The sequence below is a fragment of the Mus caroli genome, unplaced genomic scaffold, assembly GCF_978045245.1.
Source record: "Mus caroli unplaced genomic scaffold, Mus_caroli_1 scaffold_3, whole genome shotgun sequence".
Classification (NCBI taxonomy): domain Eukaryota; kingdom Metazoa; phylum Chordata; class Mammalia; order Rodentia; family Muridae; genus Mus; species Mus caroli.
In genome coordinates, this window is record NW_028227258.1 from 125,648,299 (window position 1) to 125,671,882 (window position 23,584).

The following is a 23,584-nucleotide window of genomic DNA, read 5'->3' on the forward strand; positions in this document are numbered from 1 at the left end:
GACATTGACTTCCATCTCAGGTTGGTTACCTCTGGGTCAAGGTTGCCTGTGGCCCATGGCCTGATGCCCTGGCTCAGTGTGGCATAGATCCCAATCCCCTTGACTCTGGCTTCATTTGTTTTCTGAGAAAGCAACTTGGCTGCTCTGCAAGCCACCGAACCCTTCACTGGCATCAGCAAGGCATGGTTTCCTTATCGTTTACCTGAGCTCCTTGAAAGATCTCTTCTGGTGCTTAAATGACCTAGAGGTGTGCGGATTGTGACTTTCTTCTGTTAATGACTTCAGAGTGCAAAACAGTAAATATATTTCTAATCGCAGATCCGTTTCTGAAACACTTTAGTTATATAACTGTCTACTATTCTAAAATTGCACAAGTGTATTAGTTGAGTTAGAATTGGTGTTCCTAAAGTCTTTCCTTTAAATGTGTTTTGGATCCATCCTTTCTTTCTGTTACTAGGTCACCCAGTATGCAAACATGTAAGCCATTGGTTGGAAGGAACGCATAGTGCAGTTGCCTTCGTTTCTTGGGACTCTTGCTTCCGTTGCCTTTACTTTCCCTTTGTGTGTACATGTAGACCATTTGGATATTTGCTTTCCCGCTCCATCCCGGGTATTGTCAGACTGGATAGCATAATGGGAGCTGTGACTAAGACTTGTTGCCAGGATGGGTGCTTTGCCAAACCCTTCAAATGTGTTATCTAGTACTCGAGATACATTTTGGAAATAGGTATTAATTAATCTTATTTGAGGTGGCTTTGGTGGCACTATTTGTGTAAAATAAAGGAGGGGAGGCATCGGAAGAAGCCACAGTGGGAACAAATGCAAATGCTTAGGGCATGTCAGAGAATTTGGCAGGATGGAACTTTAGTAGCACTGCCAGAGTGACCGTAGTAAGGGAGGTGAAAGGTGCCCTGTCTGGGAAAGGGATACCCGGGAGAGAGGCAGAGCCAGACCCCAGTGATAGGAATTGTTCTCTAGGTGGTGGAGAGCCCTTCTTGGGCCATTAAAGGTGAGTATGCCTGGACCAGATTTGTGTTTAAGACAGAGTATTCTGGCACTAGCATGGTGGCTGCATTCCTGGGGGCTGTAAAAGAGGGATAGCCTTGTTGCAGTTGGGAGGGAAACTGGATCACTTGGGAACGTGGTGTTCCAATAATCCCAGGGAGTGCCTCACCACCACCACAGAATTAAACTAGGTAGTGGCAAGGACATTATTATTATTATTATTATTATTATTATTATTATTATTATTTAGACAAGATCTCACTCAGACACAGGCTTGCCTTGAGCTCACAACAATCCTCCTGTATAAGCGTCCAGGTCCTAAGAATACAGGCATTAGTCACCATGTGGGGCACAGCTGGACCTAGATAGGAGGGACCTATGGGAGAAGGGGACCACCTTGATAAGTGACTGAGGAGGTGTCTGATGAGGGGCCAGGTGCAGGACGGGATGGATGGATGGCTGAGTTTAGGTTTGGACAGAGAAGACAGAACTGGATTTATTGAATTTGAGTTTCTATCAAATATTAAGGTAATTAGTGCTCACATTAGGGAGGCAATTCACAACTGCTTGTAACTCTAGTTCCAGGGGATCAAATGTCTAATTGTGGCCTCTGTGGGTTCCCATACCCTGGTGTACGTAGCCTCACATAGGTTCACATGCATACACATCAATTCAAAACAAAAGCTTTACTGGGCCTGGAGAGATGGTTAAGGGCACTTGCTCTTGCTGAGGATCCAGGTTTTCCCCAACATCCACAACTGCTTATAACCATCTGTAGGTAGCCCTAGTTCTAAGGGGCCTGATGCCCTGTATTGGCATCTGTGGGCACTAGGCACTTGTGTGGTGCACATGCATGCATGCACACAGTCAGACACTCACATACAGAATTTCTGAAGTGTTTAGGCTGCACTTCCCACTGAACAGCAAGCTACACTCACACTCCCCAAGTCCTCCCTCATCTCCGCTGGTTTTTATATTATTTATCTCTGTCTATAACTAGACAGTGCGTGAAACGTTTCTACCTTAGCATAGTTTAAGTCATAGGCATTAGATTTGTGCTTCTGAAATATACAAGGAAATAAAGAAGCCTGGTTGTTTTCTGATCATCTTGCAAATGGACTTGTTGGCTGCTTTCCAGTGGTATTGGCAGAATGCCCCTCAGGACAGTTAGGTGAAGCAGCAGGTTCTCGCCTACCTTGAGAACTCTCGGGGGCTAAAGCTATTGCACACATCAGCAACAGAGACACCTCCCTCACTGCTGGCAGCTTCTAAGAGCACACTGTGTTTCTTTCATTTACCAATGTTTGCCATTGAAAGACATGCTGCACTGGCAGGGAAGGTAAAAATCAAAACATACAGCAGCAAAGAAATACACACCAAAGATTTCTTTAAAGTAAAAAGCCTGGCACTGGGGACAGAACAGGGCAAATGCCCTGCTACTGAGCTGTATCAGCAGCCATTTTCTTTGTTGTTTTTTGAAACATGTTCTCACTAAGTGGCCTGGGCAATCCTTGGAAGTCACTCTGTTATCTTGAACATTTGTTCCTCCAGTCTCAGACTCCTTAGTAGCTGGGATTATAGGCTTGTCCCAAAAGTCCGACTAAGAGAATTTTAGGTCATTGTCTTAGGGTTTCTATTGCTTTTATGAAACACCATGACCAAGAAGCAAGTTGGGGAGAAAAGGGTTTATTTAGCTTACACTTCCATATCTATGCTGATTATTGAAGGAAGTTAGGAAAGGAACACAAACAGGCCAGCATCCTGGAGGCAGGAGCCGATGTGGAGGCCATTGAAGGATGCTGCTTACTGGCTTGCTTCTGTTGGCTTGTTTTGCCTGCTTTCTTATAGAACTCTAGACACCAGCCCAGGGATGGCACCACCCACCATGAGTTAGGCCCTCCTCCATTGATCACTAATTGAGAAAATGCCTTGCAGCTGGACCTTATGGAGTCATTTCCTCAGTGAAGGCTCCTTTTTCTCTGATTACTCTAGCTTGGACAGGGTCAGGGAAGGATTGGGGTCAGGGCTGAGATCATGTGTCTGACCTAGATGTGTCATACCCCTGGGTCCTGTAAAGAGTCTGACCTTTTCCCAGTGTTTATTTCCTTTTGTAATGCTCAATTGTATCAGGCTCACTTTGCTAGCTGTTCTTGACCATCCAATGTCTTTTGCCTTTCTTTCTTTCCTTCTTTCCTTCTTTCCTTCTTTCTTTCAGTCTCTCTCTCTCTCTCTCTCTCTCTCTCTCTCTCTCTCTCTCTCTCTCTCTCTCTCTCTCTCTCTCTCTCTCTCTCTCTCTCTCTCTCTTTGGTTTTTCAAGACAGGGTTTCTGTGTGTAGCCCTGGCTGTCCTGGAACTCGCTCTGTAGACCAGGCTGGTCTCGAACTCAGAAATCAGTCTGCCTCTGCCTCCCAAGTGCTGGGATTAAAGGTGTGCGCCACCACTGCCCAGCTCGTTCGCTCTTCCTTCCTTCCTTCCTTCCTTCCTTCCTTCCTTCCTTCCTTCCTTCCTTCCTTCCTTCCTTCCTGTTTGTCTTTCTCTCTCTCTCTCTCTCTCTCTCTCTCTCTCTCTCTCTCTCTCCCTCTCCCTCTCCCTCTCCCTCTCCCTCTCCCTCTCCCTCCCTCCCTCCCTCCCTCCCTCCCTCCCTTCCTTCCTTCCTTCCTTCCTTCCTTCCTTCCTTCCTTCCTTCCAAGACAGACTTTCTCTGTGTAGCCCTGGCTGTCCTAGAACTAACTCACTCTGTAGACCGGGCTTGCCCCAGACTCACAGAGATTTGCTTGCCTTTGCATCATCTTAATTCAGTGATAAGAATGTCTTGCTCCTCTTCAGTAGGTCGCCTTATCACAGGAAAGATTAGTGGGCCTTTAGTTTATTCATTCAATCAGACCGTCCTGTTTTACTGGGAGGGGGTGCAGGACTCTGTTTTCCTGTCACCCCACCTTTCCAGGCAACAGAGTTATCACATAAAAGACTGGATGAGAGTTCAAAAGTGAGTTTTATGTTGTGAACAGATGTTGTGCATGCAAGTATCATAAATTTTTCTTGTGGGGAATTGTCGGTGAGAGATGACGTTACATGAGGAGAAGCTGGGGCTGCGTGAGGGACCAGAACCTGATATGGATGAAGCTTATTTTGGCAGGGTATGGGGATTTCAGGAAATGGAGGCTTCCCAATGAGTCACTCAGAATCAGATTGCATTTTGTGTGGGTAGCAAGGGGCAGGCAGAGCCCTAACTAGGGTTCTGTCCACATTACTCATGCGTATGACTCATGTCTGATCTGCTAGTGCTGCCTGCCACGTGGCCTTACTAGCCCTGTATGGAGTGGAGCACAACTGTGTCTCAATCTCTAGAAAGTTGTGAGGTGTGTGGCTGGAAGTGATTTCTTCTAGCAAGTAGTGTGATCTTTAAGATGTTTTCCTGCCTTACGCCTGTCAAGCAGTTTCCTCCAGTCCCTAGGATCAGGTGTACGTTTTGAGACAAATGACTTCTACCTTTTGATCAATCTTTCTGGTGTTTAGCTTTATCTGCAGTTTCTTCATAACTTACAGATCAGATCAATATTTCCCTTTAAAGTGCATTTGCAAACCGTTGTTTGTGAGATGTGACCTCCTTCTCACTGGCTTGCAGCATACTTTGTCTACCTCAGGGATACATATGCCACACCCTCCTGTTCCCATCTCTGGGCCGCCCTTTGTTTTGTCCCCTCCTCCCCTTTCTTCTGTGTGCTGGATAGTTTTATGCCAACTTTCTACGAGCTAAAGTCATCTGAGAGGAGGGAACTCCTGTCAAGAAAATGCCTCCATGAGATGGGCTGTAGGCAAGCCGGTAGGGCATTTTCGTAATTAGTGATGGATGGGGAAGGGCCCAGCCCAGTGTAGGTGGCCTCATCTCTGGGCTGGCGGTCCTGGGTTCTGTAAGAAAGCAAACTGAGCAAGCCATGGGAAGCAGTAAGCAGCATTCCTCCATGGCTGCTGCATCAGCTCCTGCCTCCAGGTTCCCACCCTGCTTGAGTTCCTGCCCCACCTACTTTTGATGATAAACTGTTACACAGAACTGTAAGGGAAATAAGCCCTTTCCTTCCCAAGTTGCTTTGGTCATGATGTTTCATCACAGACACATAACCCTAACTAGGGCATCCTGGGAGCCTCTTTCTTCCCCGTCTTCTTGCCTTGGGAGGCAGCTCAACACCTCATGGTTAAGGAGCCACAGGCCCTTGGCTTGAGTCAAGTCTTAACTCCTACTTAGTTGCTTGTGAAGGATTTGCTAAACTGTTAAGTTTGTGTCGTTTGTCGAGTCTCACAGAGACACCCGCAGCGCATCCACACAGCACCTGGGCCAGTGGTGTATGCAGCAGGTAGCCGCTGCCTTTCTGATTCTGATCACCCCCTCTTTCCTTCCTTCCACCCACTTCTTCCCGCCTTTTTAATGTGACTTGATGTACTGGCTCCCTCCAACAGCAATGCTGTCACCTGCATGACCTCGTTACAGCCTTCCCCTTTCCCCAAGTGCCTGCTATGGGCTGTCCAGTCTAAATTCCAAATCAGCACCATCGGCTCCGACTCCCGTTCCTGCTGGCTCCCGCTCCACGCTCCTGCCAGTTGCATCTCTTCAGCTCCTCCTTCCTTTCCTTTGTGCCACCGCTGGCAGTCCTCTTGGCCATATTCTCATAGAGCCCCCTGTGTCCCACCGCTGTCAGTCAGTGCCGAGCGGAGGCAACGCAGACCTTTACTATTCGTGTGACATTTGCAGACTTTTCCTGTGTTGATTTGTCTGTCCAACCTGATGCTTTTTCCGTTCCACTGTAGCGCTTTGACTGGAGTACTAGGTCACTTTAGTCTTGTGTGGTTTTGTGCATGCTGACAGGTGACATGCCGCAAACCCTGCAATTGTCTAGTTTTATGAACTTGGCAACTTTACAGGCAACTTTTGAGTCTTGGGGTGCTCCCCCCTTGCCGCCTCAGTTTCTTCTCTTCCCACTTCTGCACTTTCTCTCTCACGGTCTCTCAGGTGTATTTCATATGTGTGTGTTCATGTGTGTTCATGTCTGTGTGTGTGTGTTCATATGTTCGGTCTTGATCAGTGTGTGCACCTGCCTGCTCTGCTGCCCTCTGTTATTTATGTGCCCGTCACTTTCCTGCTGTAGGAATCATGGGAGCTTAGTAGAACTTCATATGCTAATATGAAACAGGAAAGCTTATAAAGAAAAGAGTATCTTTCAAGGTACTTACCTGGCACACACATTACCAAATATTTTTAGAAATTGCCGAATCATCGCAAGATTGCCAGAGCTATAGGCCCTAGACTCAGTCTGAGGGCCACAGGAACCAAGAGCTGTGTTTCCAACTGAGTGCTCAGGGCGGGGCTTCACATTTTAATACAAGCTCGATGTGCTTCCGGATTGAATGGGGAGAGACTTAGCCAAGAGTGGAATGCAGGTGAAGCAGGTGGCTTTGGTTGGGCAGGATCACAGTGAGGGAGAGGAGGGATCTGGCCCCTGATGAAGCTACTCTCAGTGGGTCTGGGTGTCTTCTCTCCTTGGCTGGCCTTGTCACTTTTCCTGAAGTGGTTGCTTCTCCTTTCAGTGGGTCACAGATTTTATCAGATGGCAAATTTGCTTAGAGACTGAGCACCGCATAGAGCAAGGTCAGATGGGATTCTCTAGTTACCAGCTTTTTGATATTGGTTACAGTGTGAATAATACTACCCTTCCTTTCACAGGCTACGAGAGGCACTGTGACTGACTTCCCTGGATTTGATGACAGGGCTGATGCAGAAGTCCTTCGGAAGGCCATGAAAGGCTTGGGTAACTTTTAATTTTAATTCTAAAAGGTCAAATAAGGGGTTGGGGGATGGGGGGCAGGGACAAATACATTCAGATAACGAGGTCATATCTTAGACCATCAAGTATCATCAGCTCTGTGCTGTGGGGGTCACCCGTCCAGCCTGCACACAGTGTGAGGCCAACTGCTAGCTCAGTGACCCAGGCCATTCAATGTCTGCTTCTGCTTAGGAAGCTCCAACAGACACCCCCTCCCCACACACTGGTATCTTTCTAAGGGTTCTCCTGTATAACTGTCTTATCTACTCTCAGATTCCTACACCTGAGTCTTGAAGGGGGTTGCCTGTGGCATCCCCAGACCCCCTTTAATAGACTAATCTCACATGACTGTTTGATATCCCTGACCCAGCCAGGCCTGCAAGCCCTGTATTTTTCTGTTCTTATTCTAAGCCTGTCCTTTCTATGTGACTCCCTTTCAAGACCCTGTTGGGTGTCTCTTTCCCCCAAACTCCTTTCTACTCTTGTTAGCCAGGAGACCTTTGACTGCGGAACACTTGGGCCTTCCCTAAGGCACTTGCTAGTCTGTTTTAATGTTTTCCATACTAAATCATCTATAACTTGAAGCCAGGGCCTATAGCTTTATCTTTTCTTAATCTCCTGCAATACCAGCATTAACATGCTATGTGAATAGCCATTATTAGGGTAACTATGCAACTATACATGAAAGGCAGGCATGCCAAGGTTTTAAAAATCCAGGAGTGTTTGTACACTTACTTTAAGTCCAATTGAGAATAGAAGGTTTATATATATATATATATATATATATATATATATATATATATACAATATTATATATAATACTTTATAATATATTATACAAAGTATTACATGTATATGTTTTACATATATAGGTTATATATGTGTTTTATATATAGTTATATGTTTTTATATATGTATATCTTCATATATATATGAAATATAGTCTATATATTCTTAACTTTACATTTCATTTTGTATAAGCTGTGCTATATTTTTCATAGAGGGCATTAAGAGTAACTTCTGGTATAATGAGAAAGATGCTTAGAAAATGGGTGCATGGGAGGCAAGCTTTCATTGTTAACCATCAATTTCAGGTACCGATGAGGACAGCATCCTGAACCTGTTGACATCCCGAAGCAATGCTCAGCGCCAGGAAATTGCTCAGACGTTTAAGACTCTGTTTGGCAGGGTAAGACCACAACTCATTCAAGGCGGAGTGAGTCAAGCTATGAGTTTTAAAAGAGTTTGAGGAATAAAACAGTCCCCAGTATGTGTAGGAACTTTTTTAGGACCCTTCCTCTCTACCTCAAGATGTACTCCTCAGATGTCCTCAAGAATAGCTCAGTGCTCTCACGCAACTTGCTCACCTCTCTCTGACCACTTTAAACCATCCCTGGATGATTAAACAGTCAGTGATAGTGATAGAGTACAGGCACAGTACCAAGGGAAAAAAAAATTCAAACCACGCCATTTAGAGGATAGTGAAAAACTTAGCCTCACAAAATTGCTTTTCCATGCTTGATGCTTTCAGGGGGGTGGTGTCAAGGTGTCAGGGGTTCCATGTTGGTAACTGCCTCTCGTCTTTCCTCTCTACTTTCATTAGATATTGTTTAGGTATAGACCTATATTGCAATTATTTAAATTATTTGATTTCTTACTTGATTAATAATTCATAGTAAAGTTTAAAATCCTACTGCGAACATATGCGACACACCATGATGTAGTCCTGTTATTCTGACAGTTTATATTTGTTATTTTACTGAGAAACAAATGCAGTGTGAGACCAGAAAGTGTTCTCTAGTGTTGCTGGGGACAGACCCCAGGACCAGGTGCTGTCCACGGAGCGCAATGCAGCCCATTGGAAGATGTCTGATCCCAACCCTGCCGTCTGGCATGCTGGGAAACACTGTTCCTGTCCATAAATAATAGCACACATTACCACATTAAAGGTGCCTCTTAACCAGTCAGAAGCATAACAATGATTGTCAACTGTATGTTGGAATGCTAATATATATATTAGAATTGGATAGTAAAAGAGAAGAGACTGTTTAGATATTATAGGATAAATCTTGCTTTTAAAAATATATTTGTGAGTTTTGAGAAAATCTCGCTCTTTCTTTTTTGTCTTTTTTTTTTTATTCTGGGGGTGGGGGGTTGACTCAAAGCCCTGTAAAGTGTTACACAGTGCTGTGCCATTGAGATGCACCCAAGCCTTTTGGGGGAGCGTTTATAAGGATACTTCTGCAAGGACGCTGAATATGGATGCTGAATATATGCTTTACATGGCCCAAGTGCTCAGTCACAGTGCAACATTTCTAGTTAAGCTTTTTGGGTGGGTGGGGCTTGGGGTTTTGAGGCAGAATCTTATATAGAGAGCTGAACACAGTGTTGCCGGCCTGTAATTTTAGATATTTCAGAGATTGAGATGAGACCACATGTTCAAATCCTACCTGGAGCCAGTGTGGTGGCCCATGCTTTTAATCCCAGTATTCAGGAGGCAGAGACGCGTGGCTTTCTGTGAGTTTGAGGACAGTTTGATTTACATAGTGAATTCCAGGATAGCCAGAGGTACATGATACAGAGACTCCATCTCAAAAAAAAGAGGAAGAAGAAGGAGAAAGAGAGATGGATGGGGGGAGGGGTGAAAGAAGGGGTAGGAGAAGGAAGAAGAAGAGGAGAAGGAGAGGAGAAGGAGGAGAGAAGGAAGAAGAAGAAATGATAAATCCTGCCTGGGGTACAGAGTGAGTTTAAGATTAGCCTGGACAGCTGCTGAACGTTTATAAAGGGCTGAGAATGTGGGTGTTTTCCTGGCAGGAGGAGAGCCTGGGTTTTTATCCTGTCACATATTATCAGGCTGGCCTCCTGCTGCAGCCTTTCATATGCTGGAATTATAGGCATAGGTTACCCCACCTTATAGCCCACCTTGTAAATGGATCTCATTTTATTTTGATGGGTAAAGCTAATGAACACATAATTAAACCCCTTTGTAGATAAATACTGGAGTTTGAGGTTTAAGATGACGAGGTTTATGGTACATTCCTTAGGACTTTGTTTAGCACAAGTACCTTCTCTAATACTTGGAACAGCCACGTACAGAATTGACTAGAGAAAAGGAATTTCATTTCTGTTTGGGAAGACTGTGGTCACCAAGTTTCTGTTTTCTGAGGTAGGACCTTCTGGAAGACCTGAAGTCTGAACTGACTGGAAAGTTTGAGAAGTTAATTGTGGCTATGATGAAGCCCTCACGACTCTACGATGCCTACGAGCTTAAGCATGCTCTTAAGGTAAAAGGGTGCAGACAGGGGGCGCTTCTGTCCTACAGAGTGCGGCTCTATTTTGCTAATTATCCTGTGTTTTATTTGACTCATTTTGGTGAAGGCTGTTCAGACAAAACAGTGGGGGGGTCAATAAGATGGGAAGGGGGAATCAAGCCTAACAACTGTGCGGCTTAATCTTCCTGTGTAGCCAAAAATATTGTCTGTAGAATTTTAGTGCACTGGAGTTTTATACCTTCATTTTAGATCTTTAGGCCTTGAAAATGTTACAGATGAAGTATTTTAACTTTTGAGATGGAAAAGGTGGAAGTTGACTGTGTTGCTCGGACAGTGACAGGGAGTGGCTTGTCCTTAGTAGGTTGGTTCTGAATGGGCAGAGGAAATAACAGCTCAGGGATTGGGATCGCACAGTGGAAAAATAGGAACCACCCAGTCAGGAGGCCGCATTTGCTGAGTCTCTGTGCTGTTCTGCAGTTGCAGTTTGTAGTAAATGGGATCTTAGGGCCCTGAGAAGAGGGATTTTAAACAGAATACATCTCAAGCATTATTAGCAGCAAAGATCTTTCCATAGGGATGGACTTTGGTATTTTAGTGCTTGAGTTTTTGCAAAGAAGCAGAAACAGAACCTATGCTATCTTAGCGTTAGTTGTCTAACACTAAGTTTTAGCCATATTTCTATTTATATGTTGTGAGGTAGCAGTGTAGATATGTACTTTTACAAGTACAGAAAGGAAACCAGCTAAAATTGTTCTTCAGAAACACAGTAAGTGTGTTCCAGCAAGTGTTCTCTGTTAGCCACGCTTCAGTTCTGGTACCTGTGATGATTGGTTTATTGGCTCTTGCCTGCAGCTAACTGGCCCCAGGACTTTGGGCTTGTAGCCAGGCAGGAAGCCAGGCACAGAGAAGAGACAACTGTGATCTACCACCCTTTTTAAAGACATCCCCCATTGACCTAAAAACCTCTCATTAGTCCACATCTTAAGGTTTTGGTTGGCACCCCCTAGTGCCACTCTGGACACCAAATTGTTAATGTTTAGCTTTTAGGGGACAGAATTAAAGACCTCAACTATAATGATATGTTTGATGGACATAGAAAAGTCAACTCTATTTTTCATTAGGCAAAATAAAAAGTAAAATAGAATTAGATTGATGAATTTCAAGCTCTAATAATAGAACACGTATATGAGGAGAGCCATGTTGTCTTGGATATTTTTGTGATTATGTAATTGGATAACATCCAGGGAAACAGCTTTCTTTTTGTTTCTTTTTTATCTTATTGACATGTTTTCTCTGTTAATAACAACCCTTCCAACAGGGAGCTGGTACAGATGAGAAAGTATTGACCGAGATTATTGCTTCAAGGACACCTGAAGAACTCAGTACCATAAAACAAGTTTATGAGGAAGGTAAACAGATGGAGTTTATCATCTGTCCTTTCTGTCATGTGGATGTGGTCATGTGTAGATGTGGTGCTAGGCCGTACATGATTGTTGAATGGAAGAGCTGTAAGTCAGGCTATTCTTCTTCAGTAAAAACCAAACAATAGCAAAATAATCAAGGAACAAACTCCCACCATTTCACTCCTAGCACTTAAATAACTGACAACGCCTGAAGGGAGATGCAGGTTATTTTTGCCCAGGATTTGCAGACACTTTAAGAATAGAGAGGCGTTTTTCTCTCCATTAATTTAAGTTTCTTTAAATAGATTCAGTTTTGTGGAAGATGTTAAGAGCTAGGGAGAGGATATTTTGGGGAATGGGAAGAGAGACTGAAACCCTTTCTGCATGGGAGTTGATAAAACATTAATAAAGTATACTGTTCAAAGTATACTGTTCAGCTGATGGGTGTGCTTGGTTAAAGTGTTCTGTATTCTGGTTGTTATTTTTAGTGTGACCTATTTGTGTGTGTGTGTGTGTGTGTGTGTGTGTGTGAAAACAAAGTCTGTGTTTCAGTCTAGTCCAATGCATTCAAGTCCGTGAAATGAAAGTGAAGGAAGACTGCTCTGATCTGTCAGGTTTTTCTGTCATTGGACTCAGTCTGGAATATTAGCCAGAGATTGTGGCTCTCACAGGAATGACATATAGAATTCAGATGGGATGCTTTTAGCCCACTGGATCAGAACAGTATGGGATTTAGGGCAACTACATAATTACCCAGGTCTCTTTCCAGCTTCTTTTTGTAGTCAATATGGTTGCTACCACTGTGGCAGCGGTGGTACACATATCCCATTGAGGCAGCTTATTTGATGTGGTCTTCGAAGTTCTCCATCTTGGGATGCTGATACTGAGGACTGAGCATCTGTGCTACAGTAATTGTGCATGTAAATGTGCATGCTGCATTCTGCTCAGTGTGTTACTGGGTATGGCTCTGTGTCCATTGCTGCCCTGGCTGTCATGAGGAACATAGCAGACATGCACACTACAATTCTTGTCTTTAATGACGTTTCAATAGTTAAAGGATGGTAAACTTTTAAAAGTTGCGTATGAAAAGTATTACAGGCAGGAGGGAAAGGGTATCAAGGCTGTGATTCTTTTTTTTTTTTTTTTGGTTTTCTGACAGGGTTTCTCTGTTTAGCTCTGGCTGTCCTGGCACTCACTTTGTAGACCACGCTGGCCTCGAACTCAGAAATCCGCCTGCCTCTGCCTCCCAAGTGCTGGGATTAAAGGCGTGTATCACCATGCCCGGCTAAGGCTGCGATTCTTAGGGGAGGCTTCAGGATACAAATTAGTGGAATTTCAAGAGCAGGTGACTTACTAAGTATCCATTGGAGAATGTGTGGAGAAAAAGAGTGGGGTTTGTGCATGTGCACACACAGTGCCACATTACTTAGCCTTAAACATGAAACATCTGCACAGGTCAACAGGGAAGGTATTATGTTATATGGAGTGAGCTGGGTGCAGAAAGACAAACACTGCATGACCTTACTTTGGTAGAATCCAAATGAATGATAAAACAACTATAACTGTTGATAGTAACGTGGTGCTTTCCAAGGCTGGACAGGAGGGATGGTGAAGGGGGGAGATGATGAGGGCGATGATGCACACCAGACAGTAAGATAGGGTGGAGAAGTTGTGGGGATCTGGTTTGTAGTATGGTGACTATTCATAGTACTCTAATGTGTACCTGGGATTGTCTAAGAAACTAGATCTTAAGTATTTCACCATTCACAGAAAACTACGTGCTGGAACCAGTTAGTTTGTGGTAACCATTTCACAGTGCATCAAGCATGATGTATACCTTTATGCATGCTTTATTTACTCCATGTAACGTAGCAAACTGAGGAGGAGAAGACAATATGGATTTCAGTAGGCAAAGGTGACCTGGCGTGGACCCTGGGCTGAGGAGAGTAGACATAGAAAGATCCGATGCCACCTCACTCTAGGGAAGGGCATGTGTGTGTCTGTATGGAGATATACTGCACTAGGTAGGTAGGCAGTTTAGGGATTTTTGCATGCCTGGCTGACAAACTTGGCTGATGGGATGTTGAATGAATAGTTGAAAGAAGGAAGGAGATTTGAGTCTAGAGGTGTATTAGGTGGATAGCTCTTTAGGGAGGTAACGAGGAAGCTGTAGAATGATTACGGCACCACTGAGGTTGCTGGGAGTCAGGGAGCATGAAGAGTACTAACCAGAGGAGCAAATGTTTGGGAGGGGATTTGATAACTAGTTACAGGTATTGGAACAGAGGAAGGACTCAGCGATGCCTACAAAGTTTTGTATTTGGGTGACTGGTTCTAATGCACATAAAATAGAAGCTCCAAGTTTAAAAAATATTCCTGCTTTCAAACAGTGATTAAACATTGTAATACCTTACAGCAAGAATGCCTTAAGATGTGGTTTGAGAGTTAGTGAAAGGGTGTAGGCCTCAGTAGCTCTCAGTTCTCTGCTTTCCTGTGACCTTGGGCTAAGGAGTTGGAACCCAAGGTGCTGGGGTTATACTTCAAGATATCATTGCTGTCTGTCAGGAGGTGACTTAACTGGTGCAAAGGAACACTATCTAATGAGGGGGAGAGACCACCAGGCAAAGACAAGAATTCATAGGATGAAAAACATCTGGCAAAAAAAAAATCACATAAAACATTTGCAAGAAGCAGAGTTTCAGTTTAGGATGATCATACTTTTGAAGCTTTTCACTGTCATCCTGAGTTTGCATATTACTAACTGCATTTGGGGAGAGCATGTGGACTGGCTGCTATAATTTAGGCTTGAGTGAATGCTTTTGGCGGATGTTAACAGAGGCTACTTTCATCCTGCACTCACTTATCGAATTTGCTATCCATCTTTGGAACACTGAGAGATGGGGCAGAGAAAGGATTTTTGTTAGTCAAATATGCCTTCCTTTATGCCTCGTTCACCTGATTAAGGGGGCAGGGTTTTCTAATTCAGAGATGCCATGAACAAGTATGAAATCATTGTTTTGCAGAATATGGTTCCAACCTGGAAGATGATGTGGTGGGGGATACCTCAGGGTACTACCAGAGGATGTTGGTGGTTCTCCTTCAGGTACTGGTAGAGACTTAACATAAAGGAGTTGTTGGAATGACCTGCCTGTATTAAGTTAAGGCCACTTAAAAGTCTTTCAGTGACTTCTGGTTTGTGCAGATTCTCACTGTAATGACTGCATGCTGCCTGTGTTTGTGTCTCAGAATATCTGATTCAGACTGTAAATAGCCAAATCGTTCATTCATTCATTCATTCATTCATTCATTCATTCATTCCAGGCAGCTGTAAGCATTCCTTTCATCCACAGTGCTTAAAACCAGCAGGGCTAGACTGGTTTGGACACTGCTGTGCAGTGGTGGTATAGCATGCTGTAGGATTGCTATGATTTTAGCATAAGCATAGTTTCTCCAGGAGAGAAAGTGCCTTATACATAGGCATCAGGTGCATGCAGAGGCTCTGAAGTCCAGTATGTGATGTCATTTCTTACAGGCTAATAGAGACCCTGATACTGCAATTGATGATGCTCAAGTTGAACTGGATGCTCAGGTGAGTAAATATTCTATAACAACTTTGTTATGACTTAGAAATTAAAAAGAATTTATAGTAGTGAAAAGTCACAGTGTATATTTTAAGGACCTTTAAAATATGTATTTGACAACTCTCTACAAAATATATAACTCATGTAGGTAGATACATTTTTCTTATTTTGATCTGGCCAACAAAATAGTTTAATTCCAAAGCTGAGGTAAAAATAAGCAAAGTTTGTTGTAAGTTATACTTAGACGTGTTTTTTTCCTATTATTTACACAATGGAGAATTAAAAAAAAAAGCCTCATATTACCATTTCAGTGCCAGGATGGAATAGATGTTCTTAGTAGGATAGAATAAGGAAAAATAAAGTGTTTATGGTTTAAGTGGAATTAGAAATGGCAAGGTGGTTTGTTTTAGGAAATTCTCTGTGTTTACTGTGACAGTGTTCTAAACAGGATGGTTGTTGTCAACTCCCAAATGAACATTTTCACTTCAGGGACTTGTGAATCCCAGGGCAATTTCAGTGTGGTTTATAAAACAGTCAAACGTAAGAAATAAACATTAGGAAATATGAGTCAGGACAGTTGAAACCTGGGAATTGGCCCTAGAGTTCTTGGGTTCCTAGAATCACCTGCTATAGCCCCATCTCTACTTATGTTCTAATTAATGTGCCACTGAAAATGGGAGATCTGGTCGACCACTCTATGCAGTTGCCGGCAATATGCCATCTGACTTTCTAAAGAGGAGAAAGTTATCTTATTTTGGGTGGTTGATTTCTTAACAGCTTCAATCATTTTGGGCCCTGCCTCACTGGAGAAGAAAAAAGGAGACCTTTACTGGGGACTCCCTGTACAGAATTTCACTTGTGTTCTGTCTCGTAAATGTCAGCTTAGTGTGTCCTGTCTATGCTCTTCAAACTTAGCAATTCACTGTTCTCAGGATAAAGTCTGAGCCCCTGAAAGTGGTTCTTAAACCTCCTCATAATCCATGTCAGAGGAGTCAAAGGTCCGTTCCACTCTAGATGCTTTCTACTTGGCCCTTTCTGACCTTCAGGTCATGAGTCAGGTGGCCCTCATGCAAAACTGTAGCATCCTAGGCTTCTTGCTCCTGTCTCCCTGCCTCACACTGAGGTTGCCTGCCTGCCTGCCCGCCCGCCCGCCCGCTCGCCTGCCTGCCTTTCTTTCCAGGGCCCAGAGTCAGGTCAGTTCCAGCCTCTCATCTCTAACAGTGCTGGCAGTCAGTCAGTAAGTGATGCATGAGGAGGGGCTGCACTCAGCTCCAAGAGGCCTCTCCCAACTGTGAATAAGGCAGCAAGCCCTGGCTGTCTGAGTAATGGTGGAGCTCCATCCCCAGCCTGGCTCTGTGACTCTAGCACCCTTTCTCTTCCACTACACAAGCTTCATGTTCAGTGTTAGCTCCCCATTCTGATTTCCTATAGCATATGAAACATTTACTAAATATAGGTTAAAAGCTCGTCAGACCCAACATAACTGCCTTATTGTAGACAAATGGCATGAACAGTCATCCTCCTTCAGGGAGGGGCTTTGCTCAGTTGACAAAGACAGCATTGCTTTCTAGGCTTTGATTCCTCTGGGCTTTCATGCGAGATGATACAGTTCTCATGTTCCTGCTTTCAGGACTAGGAACTCTGGAAGCTTTTCAGTGCTTACAGCGTGGGAAGCCAACTGCAGTCTCAGATGACAATGCTGAGACCTACATCAGGGTCCCGTGGGCAGACTTCCCAGCACAGCTGATGTAATCAGCACCGTGCTCTGTGAGAGGCTTCTGGAAAGTAATCCACTTCAGCCTTCTCATTGATTTTTCTCCTTTCCATTTGTTGCCTCTCACGGTCATAGGCCTGTGAGTCACCTGCAGATCCTGGGCTTCAGCTCCGATCCTACAGGTCTGAGTTGGGCCATGGTTCTTATACCGTCCCACCCACTGATGTCATTATCTGGGGACCGTGTTGATTACCTAGGCTGTGGGCAGGTCACCTACCTGTCACACAGCAGATGTGACCATTTAGAACGTAAAATGAAACTTTGTATGTGTGAATACTGTTATGGGGGGACTTCTTTAAAATCTCCTGATGGAACCCAGGCTCTCCGCCCTTTGCCATGACCAGGAGTAGCAGAGAGCAAGCCACACTGGTCACGTGCTCATGTCTGTTCTTATCAGCAGTTCATCCTTTTGCAGACTGCTTTTTTCGCGTGTGGGAGATAGCATGCCCTTTGTACCTTGTAGCAAGGCCCCTCAGTTGTCTTCACCAGGAAGGATCTGTGATTTGGTGTAAAGTAAGCTGTGATGGCTTTTGCATAAACCTCTGAGGTTTTCTCTCCTGACTCCTAGCACTGACTGAGGAAGGCCTGTTATACCAGGAATCTGATAAGCCACAATAGATCATTCACTTGGGAACTGAGCACATGCACAGTACACTTTACTTTTTTATAATTTTAAATGCATTAAATAAACTTAGACTTTTAAAAATGTATTGAACTGTCTTAATATTTTAAGAGTGTTAAGACTGATACTTATCATCTTTCTTGCCAAATGCTTTCTCTAGATACAGGATTGAACTCTTAGAGAAAGGAGGGAGAAGGAAAATGGAATCTGTTTATTTGACACAAAGATGTAGGAAAGGGTCTTTTAATTCTCTGGAGATAAAATAAAAATAGTTCTAGACCACTATAATACACTTGTGTGTGTCTACCAAGAAGATCAAGAGTCATATTTTCACAGGCTAGCCACTGCATGTCTTATTAATATTTGGAGTGTCCTTATGGGTAGAAGGCTATCCCTAGGCAAACTATATTCCTCTTGGCCCAACAGGGATCTGTATGTTAACGAAAAACAGTAACTAAAAGGATATAACTGTATGACATTGTGGAGACTGGCCACATCTCAAGTGACCTCAGATTTCATAATGCTCATGTATATGTTTTGTAAGCTTGTACATGAACTTAGGTGAACATTTAAAATTTTTCCTTGTCAAAAGTAAATATGGTACTCAAGTGGTGTCAAGAATATTTATTAAGTTCTCTATAGATGCCAACCCCACAACATTTTTAGCACACTATGGTGTGTGTAGCTGGGTGCAAAGTATTCTATAACTGACTCTGCTTAAATCACAGATGTAAAGAGGAAAATCTGGAGTTTACTTTTATGTCATGTGCTGTAAATATGACAGCAGCCATAAGATGAGCAAAGCAAAATCCAAGACAGCGTCTCACTGAGTACTTTCCAGTCTGTAAATCAGTCTTCAACAGTGAGATGACGGGAACTTTCCCAGCACCCAGCATCTCTCCTGGAAGATGGGACATTCCAGTCAACATTTGCATGTAACATGTGCTTTGATGTAACCCATTAAGCTGGTCCACGGGCAGGCAGATTCACTGTTCAGGAAGGGGCAGGGTGCTGGGACGATGAGTGATTCATCAGGGTGGTGTTTTGCAGGCATTGTTCCAGGCTGGAGAGCTGAAGTGGGGGACAGATGAAGAAAAATTCATCACCATCTTTGGGACACGCAGTGTGTCTCATTTAAGAAGAGGTAAGTAAAATTGTTTGAGACAAATTCTTTGGGAGATCTGGGAAGTGCATGGGGAAGTCTGACCTGATACCTGCCTCAGAGCAAAATCAGTTTTCACAGTTCGATCTGGAGAAATTTCAGATGTTCTCGACACTGCTACTGTAGTTTTTGCAACCTAGATGTCCTTCGCAGTCTCTTCACTGTCAGAGGTGGTGAGGGGCATCATGCACCGTCAGACACCAAGATGAATTACCCTCAGGAGACCAAGAAGTCTCCTCAGACTTGCTGTGCATCTGTCCAGTTCATATGGCCGTGTCAGTTTAGAATAAGTTCAGTAGCAAGTGACAACGTTCATTGTGGCTTTAACAGTTGTGCTTCACTTCTGTGGCTGTGATGTGGTTGGCTTGGCAGGACCACGCATCTTTCTGTGTCCCTGCCACACTGCTCTGTGCCCTCGTGTTCCTTTTTTGTTCATTACCTCATCTTCACAAAGTGCTTCACAGCGAGAAGAGGAGAGCAAGTCCAATTAGTCACATTTGTTGATCACTTTTTAGAAAGAAGGAGAAGGGCTTTTTAGAATCTCTCACAGCAGATTTACCTGTTGGTCTCATTGATTGCAACTAGCAAGGGGCCAGGAAGTCAGCATTTATGACATAACCATTTATAAGCCATGCATGGTTGCTTAAGTCTGAGTGTTATCTCCATGATTAAGCCTATCAAGATCCACAGACAAGCCACCTGTCATGTCTTCTCCTTATTTGGAGTGTCCTTCTGGGCAGAAGGCCATCTCCAGGCAAATTGTATTACTCTTGGCCTAATGGGGATCTGTCTGTTAACTCAAGACAATAACCAAACAGATACACCTGTATGACATCGTAAAGTTCGGCCACATCTCCAGTGAGCTTCTGGAAGCAGAGACAGGAGGATCAAAGTTGAGGCACCTCTGTGGGACATCACAAAGTCCTGTCACAGAATTCAAAGCTAAACTGAATTTTAAGAATTCCTAATTAATGATGTTGTTACAGCATATGTAAATCATTGCTTAGGGCTTACCTCATTGAGGCTCTGAACTTAGGGATCTGACAGCAAGGAGGACAGGGTAGGGAGGCTCTGCTTGGACAGATAACAGCTGGTGAAAGTTACAGCTCTTTTTAGAGGGAGAATCTCTTCAGCAAGTAAGGACGCACATTCTGTTCTGTGTTTTCTAGTGTTTGACAAGTACATGACCATATCAGGATTTCAGATTGAGGAAACCATTGACCGAGAGACCTCGGGGAACTTGGAGCAGTTGCTCCTGGCTGTCGGTAGGTGAATTCACAGCGTGTAATATTTATTCCTATACGAGTTGCTTTCGTCTACTTGAGTCTAAATCTGAACATAATCGTGTTTCTTCATGGGAAGTAGGAGAATGACATAACAGTGGAGGGAGCAAACTCCTGAGTTTTCCTTTGGGAAGTCCGTGTTGGTGTTCTGAATACATGGTTAACTGGTTATTTACCTGATTATATGGGAGCACTAAGAACATTAGTAGGAATCGTCTTAAAGCCACATTAAGAATAATACTATGGCCCTCTGATGTCTTAGGCACCATCATAGAGGTTTGCAAGCGTGGCTTGTCTTTGATACCCACAGGGTTTTAGAATGCTTTGAACACTCTTCTCACAGCTCATGATGCAGACGAAGAAGTTATTATCTGGCTAGAGATAAATCCGGGTCTTTGATGTGACAGAACATGCGGAGAGGTTTCCCCCAGGTTAAATAACTTGGAGTTTGGATCAAGCGCTCAGAATGACTGGAGAAGTGGATTTGCAGGTGGTTATAGTCTCTAGATGCTCCCCAGATCCTGCAGGCCCAGGTCCTGGGCTCACATGGTCTGAAGGCTGCCTCTGTCTATTCTGAGCGTTTGTGCAAGAACCAACTTTATAAAGTAGCCTTTCATCTGAGCACACCGTCAGTGAGTTAGACACTTGGCTCTTTCATGATGAAGACACACAAGAAAGTCACAGTTGTTATGAGCACTTAATTAAAACTCCAAATTATTTAACCTGAAAACACCTACCTTCTTTCACACCAAACACACACATTTGTTTTTCTAGCCAGATGATAATTTCTCAATCTGGCTGAGAAACTGCTTTTTGTAATCTTTGAAAAGGAAGACCTGAGAAGTTGCAGAGCTCAAGGATTGTCAGTTTTATAGCCTACAGAGTTTTTGTGTGCTAGGTGTCGTTTGCTGAGTGACTCCGGTCTGGTCTGCACGTCCTTAACCTATGTCAGCTGTGATGTGGTGGGGATGAACTGCCATAGGTTAAGTATTTGAACTGCAATGGATACATCCAGGCTGCTTGTGTGAATTGTGAGATTTAGCTCAGAGATTCCGAACAGGTTACAGAAAGTCAGTCCAAATGTTTCCAGAGATTAGAATAGTATTCTTGTATCATTTGATCAGATATCTTGGAACAGAAACTTCCAAGCTACTTATATAATTTATCGGTGGTGAAAGCTGTGGCATTATCACCACCCAGGTGCCAACAAAGACCGCAGAGAACAAAGGGGCACAGAGAAGAGCCTCTTTTCCAGGGCCTTGCTGGACCCGCACAGACCTCTGAAGAGAGCCAAGCTACAGAGTCAGAAGACAGCTGCGGAGGGAACCCCAGCAGCTTGCAGATGCCCCTCTGCAGGGCACCTCACTTTTACACTTAGAAGCAGAGCTAAGAACAGGAGACAGTGTTTGCATTTTGATTATATCATTCTTCATGTCCAAATAGCTTTTGACAGTTGTAATATGTGTTTTCTTAGTGAAGTCTATTCGGAGCATACCTGCCTACCTTGCAGAGACTCTCTACTATGCCATGAAGGTGAGTAGACACTGTGCATCTAATAAATGCAGTCTTCTCTAGCTCTGATTATGCTTCATATGACAGCCTGGGGATGCATGTCTCTTTCCGATGTGTAGCCTGTTTCTCCTACGTTTCCAGACTTCAATGATTTACCTCAAACCAGGGGCATTTGGTGCTGTATGTGAAGACTTTTAACACCTGCACTCTTTTCTCCTTTAAAGGGTGCTGGGACGGATGATCACACCCTCATCAGAGTCGTGGTGTCGAGGAGTGAGATTGACCTGTTTGACATAAGGAAGGAGTTTAGGAAGAACTTCGCCACCTCCCTGTATTCTATGATCAAGGTAGAACTTTGGTTTACATTAGAAACACAGAGCCAGATTGGGCAGCATGAAGGAAATGGATGGAAGAATCCGGTTCCTGTGTGGATTAGAGGGGTTCTAAAGAAGGATAAAGGGGGGGCTAGGTTACATTCCCGGCCAAGGCTCAACCGACCCAAGGCTTTGTCCGTTTTTAGAATGTGTGCTTGTGTATCCATCAGTATCAGCCGCCTTTGTTAGCTCCTCCCTCTCGTCAGCGTTTCTTTCTTCCTTGTCTGTGGTCACTGTGCCCCTGGTGTCAGGTCATAGCTGCAGCAAGAGAAGCCCCCTGTGACCTTTAAGTGTGGCTGAAAGGAAGTCTCTTGACATCTTTCCTTGTGGACCATGTGTAGAGAGAGGTTTCAGTTGAGCAAAAGCGTTGGATTTAATGTGTGTGGTGTGTGGAGCTTGGGCTGAGGGTCGCCAGCGAGTCTGTGCACTTAAGACACTAGCATTTCACACATAAGCGGCATGAGGGGAGCCCAAGGAAAGCATGCCCTATGCCCATGTCCGAGGCAAAGCCACAGCCCCTGAGAGGCCCTGCATGCCTTTGTTACCCGAGAGAAACTGGGCGTCTGTTTGAAGGCATGATGATTTAACATACTTGGAAAGGCTTCCTTGCCCTCTCTGCTTCTCGATGGAAGAACATAGTCCACTCCATTAAGAGAACAGCCCTCGAGGGGTAAAATTAGAAAGTTAAACTGAGTGGCATTGGTAGGAATTTCCCCGTGTAACATTCCTGTTGTGAGAGTCATGCGGAGAAGTTGCCCAGTGGGGAGAAAAGTCACAGGAACGCTAGTCACCCTCAGCCATTTCCTCATCTTTTTATTTCCTGTGGCTTTCGTGAGTCATGGAGTTGACAGAGTGTGTTTGGGTTCCAGGGCGACACATCTGGAGACTATAAGAAGGCCCTGCTGCTGCTCTGTGGGGGCGAGGATGACTGAGGAGCTGCCTGGAGCGCCCTGCGCCTGCTGCCCGCCCACCATCAGCTTCCCTCAGCACCGGGCTTGCTTGCATTCTGTGCCTGCCACGCTGCCTTACACTAGTATGCTAATGACCAAAGGTGTCTTAGATGAAAGCAGTGTCCCGCCCTTCTGATGTTCTGTCTACAGTAGGTAGTGACCTTCCCATGTCTCTCAGTCCAATGTCTGAGTTATTAATACTGTCTATGAATTGCTTTTTATATCCTTTTTTAAAGCTTCATTTATATTAAGTTAATAACCCTATTATCTTGATTGGAACCTTAGCCATGAAATTGTGAACTCTTGGAAATGCTGTCAATCAAGCTTACTGCTCTAGCAGACCTGCAAAATTATGATGGTAGTATCCAAAACATTGGCGACAAATAAAAACATTCCCTTCCCTCCAAATCCTGTGTAGGTTTGTGTTTAGAAAGCTTATTTAACAATGATATCCCTTTGAAAGCAGGCACTTGACAGTAGTATTAGTTAAAGCTAAAACTCTAGTTGGTCTTGGGGTACTAAAACATGCAGTATCGAAGACTGAACTTCCTAATGCGGTGAGGTAAAGGATGGAGAGAGAATGGGGGGTGGGGAGTGGGAGGTGGGGGTAGGGTGTGGATGGAGGAAGCGGGTGGGTTGGGGTGGAGGTGCATGTGTTCCTCTGTGTGTGTGTGTGTGTATGTGTGTAAAACAGTTTCCTGGTGGGATGAAAGCTGGGGAGGGGAGGGTCCCCTGGTGGGAGGAGGTGAAGAGAAGAGATTTATTTCCTCATCAGCTAGGACAATACTATGGAGCTTCTACTAGCAGCAGAAAGAGTAAATTTTGCACAA

At 44.1% G+C, this 23,584-nt stretch overlaps 1 protein-coding gene across 1 annotated transcript in view; it reads left to right on the forward strand.

Annotated features, from left to right (window-relative positions):
• Anxa5 (annexin A5) overlaps positions 1 to 23,162 on the forward strand; it is a 28,756-nt gene extending 5,594 nt beyond the window's left edge. The window contains exons 3-13 of the mRNA XM_021157385.2: positions 6,722 to 6,806; positions 7,916 to 8,010; positions 9,992 to 10,105; positions 11,412 to 11,502; positions 14,520 to 14,599; positions 15,029 to 15,085; positions 18,524 to 18,617; positions 19,805 to 19,900; positions 21,393 to 21,451; positions 21,655 to 21,777; positions 22,674 to 23,162. Coding sequence (XP_021013044.1) covers positions 6,722 to 6,806; positions 7,916 to 8,010; positions 9,992 to 10,105; positions 11,412 to 11,502; positions 14,520 to 14,599; positions 15,029 to 15,085; positions 18,524 to 18,617; positions 19,805 to 19,900; positions 21,393 to 21,451; positions 21,655 to 21,777; positions 22,674 to 22,736 — 957 coding nt within the window. The 3' untranslated portion in view covers positions 22,737 to 23,162. The remainder of the gene's footprint in view (positions 1 to 6,721; positions 6,807 to 7,915; positions 8,011 to 9,991; positions 10,106 to 11,411; positions 11,503 to 14,519; positions 14,600 to 15,028; positions 15,086 to 18,523; positions 18,618 to 19,804; positions 19,901 to 21,392; positions 21,452 to 21,654; positions 21,778 to 22,673) is intronic.
• The last annotated feature ends 422 nt before the right edge of the window (positions 23,163 to 23,584 follow it).